A 19101-nucleotide genomic window follows, 5' to 3' on the forward strand; every position below is an offset into this window, starting at 1 on the left:
AGGTCGGCTTCCTCACCAACAAAAGTTGTGAGGCCCAAGGGAGATGGACCCGATAAGTCAGGTACTAGATAGTCTAGAAAACTAAATTTACTTCTGAGACCTGAGGGACTTAAGTTAGAAGAGAGAGTAAGAAAGTAGTCTCAAATTATTTCGTAGTACGTACCTTCGCGGCTTAATTTCTCATACTTAGGTGCAATTTGTCTAAGAGATAATTCAAACGTGTTAGCACTTACTTGTCGGCAATTAAGGTTTCTCCCTGGCATGGATCCAAATCCGGGCCTTTATTACGAGTAATAGTGATATTAAGACCCGTATATCAATTCCAACTGCTGTAATAAACGTCTGATGACATGAAGCTGATTCAAAGTTACGCTAGTATTAGTTACTCGACAGCTGCAAGACATCCTGTGAGTTTCTTTTGAAACGTAAACCCTACACGGTAGCAATAACCTCAAGACTAACATAAAGCTTCACGCAATCACTTTTACAGTGTACGAACACCACAAAATCAGCAAAGAAAACATAAATTATTCAATTTCCCCGTACACAAAACCTCACCACAATTCCACACAGGCCGTTTGCACCGCACCAATTTACCATCCTTCATAAAAACGTTGGCAATCTCGCGAAACATACTAAAAGGACGAAACAATTTGGACAACTGAATACACTCCGGTTTATAGTACCCAAGCGTATAACCAGCGAGTCGAAACTTTTGAGGGATGAACAAACGTTCACTCGAATACGGGACACTCAAGAAACTTATTTCGCGTGTAAAAAGACCTCTTTTTACTGCCCCCAGAGATTCCAAGGGTATTTGGAAACGTTGAGAGCCCTCAACTTAATGGTGTAAAGGTCAAGTAATTGTATTCGCTGTACGTGCGATAGAAATTTTTCACTTCAAGATTGAGTTCGTGAAATGGTTTGTAGAATCGATGGACCGCTAGTTTCTATTTGGCCCGTTCCCGTGGCTATCGTTAAAAAGATTGCATTCAGCAGAACATAATTTCAAATCAAGTGAGCTTTCATCAGGTAGAGACTTCAACTCTATCAAACATAATAGGTATGTTAAACCTAATATTTTAAAGGTCACATCACTCTCGAGTGCAAGTATGCTTTTAGATACGTGACTAGCGGACAAATTTAGCTGTATCGGGAAACGATACATTAAGAACAATTAAGATACTAACTTGATAACGCAGCATATAGCATAACAGCACAGTAGCGCCCTAAGTATTATACTGAATTTCCCCTTACAAACCGAGTTGTGAACCTTTTTATAAAAATTTCCTCTCCATTTTAGCTAGTTACAAAACAAAGGTAATAAAATGCTGTTTATTAACCCATTACTATCTCACTGCTGGGCATTTTAAGTTAGGTTTAAGTCCACCGCGCTGACTAAGAAATGCGTTAAACAACTTTTAGGCAATCAAGCTTTCATCGCGATTTTTTCCTTCACCGTTGAATCTAGTGATAATTACTTCTAATAATTGGTAGAACCATTTAATTTTGGTTAATGGGGCTACAGAAAAACACAAAACTCTATTACGGTATGTATATTCTCATTTAATATAAAAATTATAGATATCCGCTATAATATTTACATGTAAGTTAATGGCAAACAACTTGTCAAGATTCAAAAATAATAATATAATTAAATACATAACGATCGTTCAACGTAGGCTTAGGCAGCCATTACATCGTAACATTTTATACAATAATACTGTACAACTAACTTTCCATCATTCTGTCCGTAATAATGTAAAATATATGATCAAAATTATATCCGTCTTAGTAATAAAGGTCGTACTAGCTATGATTAGTTATCGTTTTGTCTCTTTCACTCATATACAGTTTCAAAATTGATCGAAAGTGACAAAACTTAAAGTATTCAGAGCTTACACGACGTTTATTAGTAAGACATTATAACTTTTACGCTACAAGCATTTTAAATAAACTTAACTACGCAAAAATGGTTGTCAACTTAATATTCGTATATAAATTAGAAAATAAGGCGACGACTACACATAGTAGGCATTTAATTAAACTTCCAGGATTTATCCATAGTCAGATTGAAAACTCGAAGAATTACTTTGGTGTTTTAAAAGTATAAAGTTATTAATTATAACGTTAAATCTATATGACAAAACGTTATAATTATTTGTAAAACCACCTCTAATTGTAGACAATCTGCTGTATTACTTGCCAAGTTGGTTAATACATGATTTAATGCTATAATAAAAATTAAGTTCCACAATTACTTTCATACTTACAGCGTAAAAGTTATTTACACCAATATAAAATATTTGACACGATATCGTAAATTGAATAAAACATTTAAATGACATTCATTTGAATCTTTTAAGTTAATGCCTTGTAAAAATAAAAAGTAAAACATTTCACAGACAGAAATAGACAATCCCTATCACAGACTAGATTCTCAATTTAAAATACCAAAAAAAGAATAGACAAGTGCTACTTTTTTATATTTATGGTGAAATAGTGTTGTTTAAGTTTCGAATTGTTTTGGAAGACATACTCCTCGCGCGCTACTACATAATTTAGGAATGGTTTAATTTATTTTAATTGTTACATATTTTAAAGGAAGATATTTGGAAGCTATGGTTAACAGTAAATAATCAACATATTTATGGCCTGTTTCACCTCCTTCTGAATAAGTATCGGTTAAGTTCAGATGGAAAATTTATAGTTACCTGTTTTCATACATTTGCCTGCACTTAGAAGGCCTTCGACAAGGCTTAACGACTATCTTAGTAGACAACAACCGGGACCGCATTTTTACGTGCCGAGACGCTCAGTTCAAATACGGTCACCCATCTATAGAATGACCGCGGCACATGTTGCTTAACCTCCAGATCGTTACCGAACGGCGAGCGCAACTGGCTATAAGCGTTTATCCAGAAGCTATGAAACTGGCCTTTTCACTATACCAGATAAAGTATAATAACACTATTCCTCAGTACATTTATACTATCACTTTTCTACAAAATTCTGATCACCTACAGATGAATTCGGAGCTTAAACAACACTACTCATAGTCTATTTTCACGCATATATTTGATGCAGCTTCATTATAAAATAGCATTTTATAAGCTATTAACATTTCAAACAAAATATATAAACTTTTTCAGGTTTTCCACAACCTTTCAAGTCAAATTTTCTGATTTTTTTTGCTGTTTAGGTCTATAAATTCACTTTATAGTTGAATAGTGAATTAAATCAAAACAAAAGTATATTTTTCTAAAAAAAGCGACTCGATTCTTCACTCTTTTAGACTAATATTAATATTTCATGATTTAGCTTGCAACAACGGCCAATATAACAATACAGTTTAAACTAAGTATTTATGTATTCATTGATTTAGTCAGTAAAGTAAATACAAGTTGAAACGTCAAACAATTCTAAGTAAAGTGTATTTTCGTGTTATTCATTAGGTGATAACGAATACTTTTGATAAAGAAATTTTGCGTCCTACCTTTCATTTCTAAGGTTAATATTTATTCAAGATGCATCAAATAAGTACGCGTTTTATATAAAATAAAAACTCAGATCTCTATACCATCTAATCTTGAATTTTGATTGCACATCACTCATCCTTTACCTGCCATTTACTTATAAAAAGAAAAATTAAACTGATTATTAATATGTACTTAACGAAAGCTTATTCGACGAGACGTCTTAAAAATAAAATAGTTTTGTCTATGATTCAGTTATGTCTATGGTTAGAGCGATTTAAAAATGTTCTGATATGTGTATAATATTAAAAGTTCTGACAATCATTTTCAACTTAAACCTAAAATGTGCGTTTTTGGGTTCAACAATAACATATTACACTAGTGTAAAGATTTAACAATAACTCAGTGTTATTCATAAAACAATAGACAAATCTAGAACATTTTTAAATTAGTTGCCAGTAACATAACTACTTAATCATAGACAATCAAAACTTAAATGCTGAAACCTACCATAGAGATTGTACATTTTATTACAAAATCCGCCATTCAGTGCCGTAAAAACGTGTTTGATATGTACAAGAGATAACTAATTATACTAAATTGCCCTTATATCTATGCTAATTTACATAAAAAAACATGGTTCTAACCTTGCCTTTTTACACACCAAAAATGTCCTAAATTTTAGAACATTTACTATATATTACATTGAATAAATCAGTTTAACAATTATTGCCATCGAAATTAAGTAGTTCCCAAGTTATCTATACCTATGAGACAATAAAAGATAAAATTAAGGCTCTATTGTAAGGCAGACGTCTATACATTAAATAAAGCTTTCCAATCTATTGGCATTATTTTTAATTTAGGCTTAGATTTTAATCCAATATTCTTCAAAAATTTAGCTTTGTTGATGCAAAAATCAAATTCTCAATTGCTTTAATCGACCTTACAAATGTTTAGTCATTCGGGTAAAAATAATAAATCGCGCTATTTAAAGGAACAAAATCACCTGTAGATTTTTTACACTGGCAACAATCTCGGACTTTTGTACTTAAAAATGGGCGGAGTTAGTCACAACACTCTCACATTACATTTAGAGGTGGTTGCCAGTATAAAAAATACAATTTTTTGTATCTAACAAGGCTAATTCGACCTGCACCGATGTGTAACAGAAATTATAAGTTTTATGAACCAAGTTGTTTTAGCATACACTATAATACACATTTACATTCATCGCTCAGTCAATGTTCTATACAAAATGTTCACAAAGTTTAGTGTCCTAGTGTGGGATAAAATAGCGTTTCTATATACAAAAATACCATTCGGTACACACCCTATCCCAGTATCACTTAACATGGCAGTGAATTTCGTAATTTACAATAATTACACCACAAAATAAACTTTACTAAATTACAAATACAATATTGCTTTAATTTTGACCTCCCAAATTTGTAACAATACATTAAATCACTTTAAAGAATCCCAACATGATTTAACTTTCGATTAGACTATCCAAACGTTTAAAGATCTATGTTAGGATTCCTAAAAGCCATTTATTTCTATAATTCACACACTTATATCACCGAGGTCTTACACAACTTTCGACGCTATAATTCCCCACACTAGTACACTGAACTTACAGCCGGTTTTAATAACCTATTGTTAGCCACAGATAGATCAACTATAGTATCATACCTGCTGTAGTAAAGAAATTATACTGCCCATAGTCAGGCCACTATAATTTGTGGCGATTAAAACGATTTTTGATCGCCTCGAAAAGTTAACTATCGATAATTTACAGTTTAATGTTTTCAAATTTCAACTTTATAAAAGATACTTATAGAAAATTGTGATGTAATCATTTAATTGACAATTTACTAGTATTAATTTCATCAAAACTATACTATGCTTAAAACAAAATTCTACCGTTATGGTATATACACTTAAATAACATAGCCTGTTATATAACACTATTGAATTGAAATGTTATATAACACGTAATCATACAAACTAAAGTGTTATATCGCACGCTACGTTACATAAAGCGTACATACTGTTACACAAATCAATCGACGCAATAGTAGCCTGACTATAGACCACACCTGTACTTATCTACACTAGATTATACACTAGTCGATCTATCTACTACTGCCAATAGTTAAGTGTTTCACTCACACAGTGTCTCAAGGTCACTTTTTAAGCCAAACGAGCATCTGTTCGTCTGGTTCCCGCTTCACTCAGTCCAGCTGCTGCACTTGTACCACGGACGTGGGCTGCGGTAGTGAGATCTCGTACTTGATGAGCCCGTTCCGACCAGCGGATAAGACTAGGCCGCCTACTTCTTTCGCGTCACCGCTGTGGAAATATGGGATGTTTTAATACACGTACTTAGAGCATGAAGTCTGTATAATCTAAATATTTTTTTCAGTTTAATGATAAATAAACGTTGAATAAACGTTAAGAATGTTGTTTTGCTTGCGGCCAATACATAAAGTATTGGCCACAAGCAAAACTAATGTATATTTTCATGATTAAAATAAATCCAACATGATCTGGAGTATGAGTAAGAGTTGTTATGAAAAGCAGTCTATAGGTAAGCACTTTGGATGGAGTTTGTGGGACAACATAGACGAATTATAAATAATCCTTTGGTGCGTTCATACTCATAGAAAATGAATACATATGATCGACTAACTAACATGTATTTGCGATAGGTTTATGAAGAAATTGGTTCTACCGTAAATCATTGTATGATAGCGATAAAGGCTAGATGAAGAGATGAAGACAGCAGTGTGCTTTTTTTAAACAAGACATAAAATTGATGGAAGGAATAAGTGATTTTTATATTAGTTGGTAGTGTAGTACCTGGTGGTGTGTTGCCTCTGCGCGTGGTGCTTGTTGTGCGCGAGGTGCGCCAGCTGCGGCTTGTTGTCGCGCCCCACGATGTGCAGCTGCGGCGCCACCAGCCGCCGCCCCACGCCCACGGCGCCCACCACGATCTGGTTGCCGATCACCTGACCCGACCTGTTCGTTACCTACAGAACAAACAACGGCTGTTATTCATATTTAATGCTACTTTTAAATACCGGTTTCACGGCTTTTGGAAGATATACAATAGATGAAATGGCAATTGGGGTAAATTTAAAAACTAGAAAAATGTATGAGCACTTTGCCTGACCTCCAAAATTCGGAATGAGGAAATTCGGAATGAGAATTAAAAAAGACCGGAATTCGAAACCTACACCACCATTCTGAATACAAGGGCATTTCTCGAATATTTCTGACAAAATTCAAATTGTTAGGCAAATCGAAGGTTCATGAGAGCCAGTAAAACGAGACATTAATCTATATATACAATTACTGTACCTACGGCTTGCTTCACACATATTCGGTAACTGCCGGCTAGTCCGATTAATGCCGAACCAGATATGTGTGTAGCAAGCACTAATATAAACTTTTTAACTATGTATAACTTAGCTACTAAGATACATAATTTTTACTGTTCACGGCAATAACGAGTGCTATCACTTAATCTCAAAGGATTACAAAACAAACTACGTAAACAGAACCTAAGCTACCATCAAGTATCTACTTATTTACTACCCTGCCCATCTATAGTTACTTAGTGTACCCGCGTAAGGGAATAGTATTTAAATTACAAGAATAAATAAACAAAAAAATACCACACGGTAGCCAAATTCAGGTAGCAGTTATCAACGCTTTTCGTAATATTGCCAGTTCCTGATTAGAAAGTTGGCATATTTCAAGATTTTCTTTTTCGATGCCACAGCTGCTGAAAGACTATTTATGTATAAGGTTTGCTAAACATATATCGGGGTCAACATGTTCGACTCGGTAGTTTTTAAAAAACAACAAAACCGAATCGAAACAATTATTGCACGTGTTCGGCTTGTGCCGATCGGGTAGGTCCTTCGGGTCCCATTGTCACAATTTGGTGTAAACATTCAAATGTCGAGAGGCATTTTTTACCAAATATTCATACATACATATTCGGTTTTGCCGCCCGGGTAGGCCGATTAGTGCCGAGCATGTGTGTATCAAGCCTATGAATATTTTTTTACTAAAAACTGTTTGTTTTTAGTCGTAAAAAATTGACCTGTCATTCAGAAGCAATAATTTGCTCAAAACTAGTAATTCTCTTAAGTACCGAGTAATTTAGCAGCTAATTCCATTTTTAGATAGTAGCAAGAATGTACAGCTAAATCTAAAATCGGGCCATACAAACTTGCGAATTAAACTAGTTTTTTTCCAATATGACATATTTCGCACATCCATTATGGACCGAGTGTCGCCGATACAGTAATTTAGTGCGCCTTTTGTCTTTGGCGGATAGACACTTACAGATTGCTTGTTCCTTACTACTACTATTTCGAAGATATAAATAAACGAACCACTTGTATATGCGTAGCCTGATGGTCCTGGTCTAACTCCAAGCTGTTTTGATGTTGTTGATGCTGTTGTTGTTGCTGCTGCTGCTGTTGCTGTTGTTGAACTTGTTGCTGCACCTGTTGTTGCACTTGTTGTGCTTGTTGCGCGGCCTGTTGCACCACTTGTTGTTGCGCTTGCTGCGTTACGGGTTGCACTTGCTGCTAAGAAGAAAAATATCGTTTCATTTCAGTTTCAGTCATTTGGTTTGTGCACATAATAGTAATTGCTAAACAGGTCATAAACGATGACTTAAGGGAACAATACCTTATCGGCCATGGTCACGGGCTGAATCAGGAATAATATGAACAAAATGCTTTACTCTGAGCATCCTCTTTGCGTTTTTCAATACGGTAGTAAGGGTTGTATTAGGCAGTTGTCCCACCGCCAACGATGAGCGAGTAACGAGTAGAGATAGGATTTGAAACGAGTTGGCGAGTGCGTAGTTGCGATAGTTGTGTAGCTCTGCTACAAACGAGTGCGTGAGTGAGGCGAGCGATTACTCGCATCACTGACCGCTGGTTGCTCTCTCGACGTGCTGAGCGAGTGTTATCTTTCGTGGTTCTAGTTGCTTAGCAACAAACTAGTGAAGCGAGTGCTTCAACCTGCTCAACTGTTTGTATATTTGTCTCTTTTGTTTACATGGAATGCATATCTATTATACGTTTCTTGAACGAGAAAATAGCCGATAGTTTGTCGTTTTCTCGTCGGCGGTGGGACAAGTGCCTTATGAAAGACAAAAAAACACATCGAGAGTTGTCCTATGTTTACTCAGGTCCTTGTAATTTCCACAATAAAAGTAATTTAATATCTAAATATCTATCACGAATGTAATGTATTACTAACAGTTCTAGGCGGTAAGTCCATGTGTTGTCTCTGATGTAGCATGAGGTGGTTTTTCTGGAAGAACGCCTTCCCGCACTGGTCACACACGTGCGTGCGGAGAGTACAGCTGCCGTCTGGGTGTCTGATAGTACGAAACAATAATTAAAATAAGTGTTTAGAAAATATGTTCGTATGGATACGCTTGTTTTCATCGCAATATGACAAATATAAAAAATTGTTAGCACTTGTTTTTATGGTGAAGGAAAACATCCTACAACCTTGCATGTCTAAGAGTTATTTAAGACAGTTCTTGCGTGATAGGCTAGAAGCCTTATTCCTCCCTCATTACGAGAAGAGACCCTTGCTCAGCAGTGGGACAACAATGGGTTACATATTTTATGAAAATTATTCATTATTTTTAGGTCAAATTCAAAATTATTTAAAATATTTAAGAGTTAGAAAATTATTGTATTGCTTGGTTGTATTGTACCTTCTTTGATGTGCTAGTAGACCATGTTTAGCCGCAAATCCTTTCCCGCATTCACCGCAAAAATGAATCTTCGGCCGGGGAGGCGTTACGTGATGATTCTAAAATGAATAAATATTTGAATTTGCGGTCCTTTGCGACAAAATATGATTGAATAAATAGATTACAAGAGATGGCACTCACCGTGGCTATAACTTGCGTATGTACAACATTGTTGGGGTTCGATGATATGATTTGAATTGGTTGATCTGAAAAATAAATTTTGATGATATAAAATCGTAGAAACATCGCAAACTCGACTACATTCGCCTGATGTCTGCCTGTGCTGAGACAGTGCGCTTCCAGTATGCGGACTACTCCAAGTAGTCCAGTAAATTGAAAACGTCTTGACGACGGACTTTATTTTTTATATTGAATGATATATATTGAGCCATCCTAGGGCATTCGCTGCGTTAAGCGGGTGCCCGCCGCGGACGTCCGTACCGTGCGCACGCTTGCTCCGTCACGGGCACCCGCGACGGTCGCCCGTCTGTCGCAGCGCCGCCAGTATGATGTCGATCGCGTAGGTATACAGTCGATAACTATGGATTACGCTCCGTCGCGCATACACGCGGCGAGTACTCCGTCACCCGCGCCGCGTGCGACGGCTCCCTGCCTCACGCAGCGCTGCGACATCACATGACTTGAAACAAGCACGCGGTGCGGCCGCACGCGCCTTGCGTCCGCTTAACGCAGCGAATGCTTTTAATGTCATGCAAGTGTTATACAGGAGGGTAAGTAGTAGGCAGTAGTGGCTACGTACGCTGCGTGGCGTGGTGCGCGGCCACGAGGCCGGGCTGCAGCGCGGCCGTGAGCGCGCACAGGTCCGTGACGCACGTGCGGTCCCCCGCGTGCAGCCGCACGTGCAGCGACAGCGCCTCCTGGGGGCACAAACACCATTACACACACGTCACATCACTACAGGAGGTCGAGCGCTTAGCAGACGCCAGCGCTATAAAACGAGAGAGTCGACATGTGCAGCCGCGCGGGCATGACACAGGGCAGGTCCCCGACAGTCGACACCAGCGGTACGGCACTACACCGAAGATTAAGGCTAAGTTCATATGATCGCGCGAAACCGAGCGGAACTTTCGATACTAGCTGTTTACTTCGATCATGTACCGCGCGGTCGAAAGTTCCGCTCGGTTTCGCGCGATCATATGAACTTAGCCTAATAGAGCAGCGTAGACTGTGTCACTAATCGATCAGTGTACTTAATACTAACCTTAGTATTAAAACAGGAACCGCATTCGGGACACGCGTATCCAGGTGTCGTTTTCTCCGATACTAGTTGTCCGTCCGCACCTATAACCTGTAATAACAAGCATCAAATAAATTACTTAAATTTTAATTTGAACCAATCATCCTACGAAGATTAGAATCTATCGCAAAAATGAATAGGCAAAAGACCGATATCATCAATCGACAGAACACGTGACGACAGGCACAATTAAACTAAAAAATCAAGGAATCATGGATTTATGACTACTGTCATCAAGAAATTAAATGAAAGTATAAGCAAAGAATGACGGAAACTAAGATTTTTTAAATTAAAATTATAAAATTCCTTACCTGTACAATCTGTGGTTTAAAATCATCCTGTTTAATAACAGTCGCCTGTTGTTGCTGTTGTTGTTGTTGCGCCTGCTGTTGTGCCTGTTGTTGAGCTTGTTGCTGGGCTTGTTGTTGCGCCTGTTGTTGGGCTTGTTGCTGAGCCTGTTGCTGCGCTTGCTGCTGTTGTTGTTGTTGTTGCTTGGATTGCGACGCACTGAGGCAGTGCCGCGTCATTTCACAGTGCTCTTGCAGTTCTGATTTACATTTGAAAGCTTCACCGCATTCTAGACACGCGACCGCACCTTCTCCTGTGTGGATTCTGGAATATAAAAAAAATAGTTAAGAATGGAAATTGTGCATACATGACAGTGACACTGACCACTATCTCTAGTTTAATTCATTATGTCTTATGATCATAACTGAATACTCGTACTTTACTAATCTTCGTCGTGTAAAATCTGATTGGTTATACAGTTATTAAAACACAGTTTAGGTAAATTGTAAATAATCATTAATCGAACTATGTATTGTGAAAGATCAAGTCTCAAACAACGAATTATAGCGCTTCTGCTGTCCGATTAGTATATCACGCCGACTGAGTGCCTCTGCCCCTCTGTACTGAATCTACGTTCTGTGCGTTTCATACTATAACTAATTTTCAAGTGGTTTAGCCGTTAGCGGTATCTATAGCAGTATTACACGTACTTCATATGCGCGACGAGCGTCCGTTTCTGCAGGAACTCCTTCCCGCAGACGGGGCAGGCGTGCGGCACGCGGCCGTGCACGCGGCCGTGGTTCACGAGCTGGAACTTGCGCGCGAACGTCACGCCGCAGTCGCCGCACACGTACGGCGACAGCGAGCCGTGGAACCGACTGTGCATCACTAGGTGCTCCTGCAATGTTAACAAATATATTAGAATGATTTATGAAATAATGATGGCCGAGTGGACTAAGTATACTCGTCCCACGTAAATTGTGAACAATTCAAACTTGAGGCACCACACCAATGATTTTTCGAAGTTCTTTAACTTCGAAAATTCGTGTGTTGCCAGGTAATATAATTAATTATAACTTGTTCGAACGGTGAAAGAAAACACCGTGATAAAACCGTGCAAGCCTAATAATAGTATTTTCTTTTAGATCATGTAGTCCCCAACTTGCACTAATTGGCAAGCATAGTGGACTCAACACCGAAACATTCCTCAATTGGAGAGAAGAGCCTTACTCAAAAGTGGGGCAGAAATAGGTAAACGAAAATTATTCTCAAGCTTAAACCAGTTTAACCTTAGCGCCGACACCTCAAGAAATCAAATATAAATATGCATAATTTTACATATTATGAAATAAACATACCTTTTGCGCAAAGCTTTCCCCACAGTCACTACAGACGTACGGTCGTTCGCCCGCATGGTACTTGCTGTGCGTCACCAGATGTCGCTTCAAAGGGAACCCGCGCCCGCACTCGTTGCATACGAACGGACGATCACGACTGTGTACCTGACGAATACAATACAATGTAACATTAAAAACATGTTTCAATAAAAAAAATAGATATGCATTAGGAAGCCCATATTTTTTTGTGATCACTAGAATGAGGCTTGAATAAACACTTGTTTTATCCTCTCTTTAGTTCAAGGGATTGGCATAAGCAATAACGTCGTTAATTCACCTACCACATACGCCTATCGAAATGATGACGAAATTTCCGCAAAAAATTACAATTTTAACCAAGAGTAGTTGGTTCCTCTGCTTTCTGAAACTTTGTAACACAAATACAAAAAACTCACCCTAGAATGCGTAACAAGATGATGTTTCAAGGTAAAGGCCATTTTACACTCGTGGCACCTGTACGGCCGCTCAGCCGAGTGCAACAACAGATGAGTGTTGAGACAATGCTTTCGAGCGAACGCTTTACCGCAGTGCGCGCATACATGGGGCCGTTCACCTATAATAAATATATTATATATATTTTACCCGTGAATGTGATAGTAGATGGTGTTTGAGTGTGAAGGCTTTCTTGCAATCAGGGCATTTGTAGGGTCGCTCGGTGGAGTGCAGACGCAGGTGTGTGTTCAGACAATGCTTGTGTGCGAATGATTTCCCGCAGTGCACGCACAAGTGCGGTCGCTCACCTGAAACAGAGCGGACCGCAATCGTACGTGCACTGCTAGAATGTTCTAATGGATATTGTAAGAGCTTTTTATGTGTGTATATTATATTGAATCTATATAAATAAATAAATATGTATCTAAGTGCCAAACGAGAACGGCTCGACGAATTCGACAAGTTCTTTTGGACGAGGAAAGTGATTATGAGGAGAACATTTTCTAATACAATACTTAAAAGAACAGTGCCACGCGGCTCTGCTCAATCGTTATTTTTAACGTAAAGGAAGTTTTTTATGGTTTAATACTTTCTACAATCGTATTAATTGCTATTTCTATACTCTATTAATCTTTGAATTAAACAGATTCTGATATTGACACTTCCTTTATTAAACCTTTATCTATCCAAATATTTATATAAATTCTTACCACTATCAAATATCGTATGAATTATTAAAAAATCGACACCGATATTATTTTTAAATGTTTTTAATAGGCACAGATAACATCTTAGAGAAAAATGTATAAAAACGAGTTCAAATACCAAACGGGTATGATATTTTTTTTAACATATAAATCAATGAAACTTGTTAGACATCTTTGTATGACTTTGAAACAGCGGGGTCAACTGGTAGTAAAAAATATTATAACCAATAGATCAACATTGTTTCCTTGATTGAATAATAATGTTAGAAAACATATAAGCTTTTTGATAATCCTTAGATGAACTTTGAATAAGTTTTTCTTTCATCTTTAAACCAAATAAACGATGTTTGGGATCATTTTAAACGAAACAAACTTAATTCAAATACAAATAAGCAACTATTAATTATTTTAGCGGATCAAAGGATGCTTTACACTCTAAAACATCATTATATTTAGGGATAGCTGACCCGCGCAACTTCGCTTGCGTCACATAAGAGAGAATGGGTCAAAATTATCCCCGTTTTTGTAACATTTTTTACTGGTACTCTGCTCCTATTGGTCGTAGCGTGATGATATGTAGCCTATAACCTTCCTCGATAAATTGGCTATCTAACACTGAAAGAATTTTTCAAATCGGACCTGTAGTTTCTGAGATTAGCGCGTTCAAACAAACAAACAAACAAACAAACAATCAAACAAACAAACAAACTCTTCAGCTTTATAATATTAGTATAGATTTTAAAGTCAATAATTGTGCGTACACATATTATGTTGTTCATTCTTAAATTCTCATTATAAATAAACTAGTTGTAAGTATTTTGTTAATAGCATTAATATAACGTAACGTTACTCTCATAAAAGAAAACTTTGGACTTTGTTTAGTTTTACGATGTTTACTCATAATAATAATACCTTAGTAATAAAATTTAATGCTGTACCAGTTTTCTTTGTATAACCATATATTTTGTAGAACTTATTTTAAAAATTCAATGCATGAAACAACTACGCCTGCCTTAAATAATATAACACTAATTCCTACATGCGGCTTAGCCCGCGTCAATCGGATCGGCGTTTCATCGGATGCAGCTGAATACCAGTGTTTCTACATAGAGCGACTGCCTATCGGACCTCCACAACCCAGTTACCTGGGTTATAACACGATGCTCCTCGGTAAGACTGGATGTTTCACGGGGGAAAATCCAGGTTATAAACTATCTGTATGCTAGATATCATCATAATTAGCAGTATTTGCTTGAAAGAGTAACAAACCTTCGCATTTATAATATCAGTATTAGGTAGAAAGATAAAGACAAAACACGTTTTACTAAATAATACATTTTTCGTATGCCAGAATGCAAGTATCGGAACGATACGTATAATAAAAATGAAATTGGGTCACCGTTCGATGTCCGCTCGTATAAATAATGCGGGTACTTTGTTACGACAACACTATAAAATACTATTACTACTACTAATGAACTCGTAAATCCATCTTCATGGTGAGAATTTATTATGTGAGTTTTGATACTGCTGGTAAATGCAAATGATGAGAATTTTGATACGGTATTAAAAATTATATGTATTCAATAGCATTGTTGTATATTTATCTATATAAGTGTGTATTTAAAGTGTATAAGTATGTTTAACAGTTGTCTGGTTACCATACTACAAGCTATGGTTAGTTTGGAATCAGATGATTGTGGGTGATTTGTCCATTTTTTTATTCATTGAAATAACGACGTATAGTCAGTTGTTCTGTACGTCTGTTTAGGACGGGTTTTGCCCAGCAATGATGAAAGCTAAAATATCCATCTTAAATGTGTGACTTGTGATTGTTTTTGTTCTAAGGTATGCCACAAATTGTCATGATGAAAAGGACTGCAAGAATGAAGACCGCATTGATCCATATGAGGTGTACGTAAAGCGTTTGTTCATGTCGTTGAAGCTATCAAAAAAAGGATATTAGATCAGGAACTAACAAAAGTAATTTCGAATTCTTTAAACACTGAATAACTATCACGGAAAAAAGTCTAACAACGACGAACTTAAGTAATGTTATGTAGATCTCAAGATCCTTTTTTCTGATACTCGGGTTTATTTGCAAGTACTTAGCTTAACTGGGTGTTTTTATATATAGGCATTCAAGAGTGTTACATACCAGTATGAACTCTCGCATGCGTAGTAAGATGATGTTTGAGCAGGAAGGACTTGCCGCACTCGCCGCAAGTGTAGGGGCGCTCCTTGACGGTGGCCGGCGGCTGTGACGTCACCATCGAGTTGCTGTTCATTAGCTCCGTCTGCGAATACACCGTCTAACAATACGTTACTATACGACTACTAACTACGAGAATTTTAACTAAAACTACTATAAACTTGTCTGATGGTGTTGGATAATATTTATAACTAAAAAAGTGTCGGCCAATGGGGTGCAAACGTACCTATAAAATATTCGGCAATTCGAAAATTTTTCCTTCTTACATTATACGAAATTTAGTAAAACTGTCAAATTTCCGTATAACTTACATTTGATACGGTTGAATGAATGAAGAACTTGCACTCTTGATTCAAGAACCATTTAATAAGAGTTTTTTTTTTTCCTAACCGGAGCAAGTTCCAATCAGTAAATACTAGGCTTGTATATAAAACTTACTTTTGGCGAGTTATTCGCAGTCCCAGGTTCCTGTTTCGTATGCAACAAGTGATGTTGATGTACCGTCGTCGTCTGTATATTCTCCGCTTGAGCTTGCTGCGCCGTCGCTTCTGCCAAACTCTTTAAACCTCCATTAAGAATCGTGTGATTTAATTGTGATGCATCTATAACTGGTGTCGGTATCCCTTGAGCTTGTAGAGCCCGTTTCATTAATATCTCGTTGCATTCTTCTGCGGTTAACTGGATAGGACCGATTGGAGTCATGAATGGTTTAGCTGCTAAGTTCGTTGCTGAAACAATATGATTTTAAGGTTATTAAAGTCTTCCTTTGGTATTATAACAATTGGCTTTTGAATATGCCAATGGGAGACTAGCCCGTTTCTTCTACTAAAGGTGTAATATTTGATCATAGGTAAACAGTGTGATCGAAATATATGAATAAAAGTATCATAAAATTTCTTATACAAAATATTACTCCTTAGTATTGTCATTTTATAAGCAAAGTCAATGTATCATGACGTGAGTCACACTCCATAAGAAGGTTAGTATAAAATGTATTGATATATTTCCTTAATTACTTATCATGTCACTCAATTGATAGATTATGTAATCAATCACTTATTGCTATCACTGAAGTTTATTACTTAATACAAGGTTTATAATACCAATTACTACCTCGAAATATAATTAAGTTGGTGGATCATATTAAGTAACAACAATTCTTTAAAAGATTTTTCAGGAAATCTTTGACTTATCCACTAGTATAAAGATTTTAAAAAGAGTAAATTATTTAATGAGATTGTAGTATTCATTCTGTGAGAATTTACTCTAAAATTAAGAAATGCTCGTGTATTTTCTTCATATTTTTAAATCAGTAGCCTAATGACAACTAGGCTATAATTATTGACCATATATTAATAATAATTAGTTAACAAATCTTAACTACAGGTTCAAAAACTCACTTTGTATAGTAGCCGTCTGATTCTGCTGTGACACCCTGTTCAAAGTGTGTGCAGGTGCATCATTCACTACAAACATAGCCCGTCGCCCTGACAGTGGAGTACCAGTCGTCACAACCCTCGTCAACTGGGCCCCAGCATTTGATACTGCTACTGTAACTGCTCCAACCTTTTCTTGTACTTGTGGTTTGTTCGTTGACATAACCGTTAAGGTTGTTTCTGGGGATACCTGAGAAATAAAAATGTTGCTTTGTAATGACCCAAATGACATGTATCTAAATTTGATCTAGATTATTCAGGATTCTGGGTAGCTTTACAATATAGTAGCCATTTCAGACAAGCCACTGTCAACAGCATGACCCTGGAGTCACTGATTCTCTAAATTCTAAATTTATCATATCTGTGCCACTCAAAAACCTGGCATACACGGCTCTCTACTAAGTTGTCAAACAATAGAACATATAGGAACCTAATCATTTTGTTTACAAAAATATAAGCTACAACTGCTTGAAATAAGTTTTATGATGGGGCCAGATGAAAATGCCTTGCAGTTACACATATTACCCTATTTTTATTTGTTTAAAAGTTTCTTTCAAAATATCTTAATGCTTAACATGTAATTGTCCTATTAGTTAATGTGTTTATCATTAATTTGCCAATGTAACAAGATAACAAGAAGTAAACAAGGTGAAGAGTAATTACAGCTACAAATGTATTTTAATGAACATTAATCTGAAACTATGTAAGAAGTACTTTTTTAGAATAAACTACTCAATCTTTAAGACAATGAAAACAGATATAAAACATTTTATTATGTTATCTACTATATAAGCAAGTACTTTTTTGAAATGACTTCCTGTTCCATATTTGTTATTGTTTATGTATAATTTGGAGGCTTTAAACAACAAACAATTAACCTATGTACACTAAACCTAAGTTCAATATAACCTCTAAACTACTAATAAGTAGTGTTGATAAGTATCAATGAGGCTTTATCTTTAAACTTTACAGCTGTCTATACAGTCAAAATATCAAATTATAACTAGGAAAAATTGTATTTTTATCAAAGGTAGATATTGGGTACTTTGTGTCTAATTAGAAATGTTATAATAATAGCTTTAGTTTCAGAGTAATTACTGCACCACTCTAGTATGCAATAGGATTCAAATGAACCGTGAAAGTTAATTAGTATGCACAAGTCTCTTTGTTAAACAGATAGACATTATTATAGCTTTATTTATACTTAAGCTCTATTCTACGTATTTATATCTGGTAGATTTGACAACTTACCGTATTTCCTAGGGTATAACTCAGGCTGCTTGGAGTCTCCACCTCACCCTTCGTAAGGTCCGCAGAACTCGTAAAGCCCCACGAGTAACCGAAGCCCGACACATTATTAGGAGTTGGCATACACATTTTTAACACTTAATATAATTCATTACATTTGAAAAATAAAATTCACTAACACAAATTCACTATTTGATAGTAAACAAGAGTCCTCATGACAGTTTTATCATTACGAACATGTATGTACGCTTTCACTACTACAAACGCACAACGCACCCATCGATCACAATGCCGACAAAAACGTTTGATCTATGTAAATTCATACTTATAGTGACTATCAATGACCGTCGAACATCAATTTACACGAGAAAATCCTCGTAAATTGGTCTAATGAACTCAATATAAAAGGCGGCATAGGACAACGACGCTACTAGCAAGACTGACACGCACATTATTTTTGAGAATTGTGGTGCTTTTTAGTTCACTGAACACATTATTGCACTTCATAATGTTATTTTAACACTAAAAAGTAGTATCAAATATCAGAAATTCAATTAAAATTCTCAATATCATGAAAACAATAATTTTGTCGCACACACAAAAAACCGGACGCCATTTTATTCGATTGTTTATGGTCAATTGTGATTTTTAAATTCAACTCATTCACGTAGCAATGACAAATTATTAAGTCATCAGTTTAATTACACAGTTGATATTTTTATTAGTTTTTGAATAAATATTATTTACTAAAACGTAAATTGACTAAAGTTTCACTGTTTAAGCTTACTTTTACCTGTAGAGTTAACTGCAAAATTTAAACAAGTCAAGAAAAATTACTTTAAAAGTT

General features: G+C 36.3%; 1 protein-coding gene across 4 annotated transcripts; it reads right to left on the bottom strand.

Moving 5' to 3' along the window:
* Positions 1–1541: 1541 nt before the first annotated feature.
* Positions 1542–18879, bottom strand: LOC142977576 (uncharacterized). 4 transcript variants are annotated; one of them, XM_076121548.1, is made up of 16 exons: positions 18258–18879; positions 16971–17196; positions 16009–16298; positions 15517–15655; positions 12615–12772; positions 12181–12324; positions 11533–11720; positions 10846–11146; positions 10499–10585; positions 10037–10154; positions 9418–9482; positions 9238–9335; positions 8769–8889; positions 7889–8086; positions 6342–6511; positions 1542–5831 (listed from the first exon to the last, which is right to left on the bottom strand). In XM_076121548.1, exons 1-16 carry the CDS (start codon positions 18381–18383, stop codon positions 5714–5716), a joined length of 2547 nt encoding a protein of 848 aa, XP_075977663.1. In that variant the 5' UTR covers positions 18384–18879; the 3' UTR covers positions 1542–5713. The 4 variants fall into 4 exon arrangements, with proteins under 4 accessions (XP_075977663.1, XP_075977662.1, XP_075977659.1 ...); XM_076121547.1 differs by having other exon boundaries at positions 7889–8083; positions 15517–15670; XM_076121544.1 differs by having other exon boundaries at positions 15517–15670.
* Positions 18880–19101: the final 222 nt, after the last annotated feature.

This window comes from Anticarsia gemmatalis, chromosome 13, assembly GCF_050436995.1.
Source record: "Anticarsia gemmatalis isolate Benzon Research Colony breed Stoneville strain chromosome 13, ilAntGemm2 primary, whole genome shotgun sequence".
Taxonomy (NCBI): Eukaryota; Metazoa; Arthropoda; class Insecta; order Lepidoptera; family Erebidae; genus Anticarsia; species Anticarsia gemmatalis.

Excerpts from the sequence above, each read along its gene's own strand:
- LOC142977576 (XM_076121544.1), bottom strand. The coding sequence starts at position 18,383 with ATGTGTATGCCAACTCCTAATAATGTGTCGGGCTTCGGTTACTCGTGG. Across the intron at positions 15,671-16,008 it reads CTGCGAATAACTCGCCAAAA|ACGGTGTATTCGCAGACGGA; the intron begins GTAAGTTTTATA and ends ACGTATTGTTAG. Across the intron at positions 6,512-7,888 it reads AGGCTACGCATATACAAGTG|GTAACGAACAGGTCGGGTCA; the intron begins GTTCGTTTATTT and ends TTTGTTCTGTAG.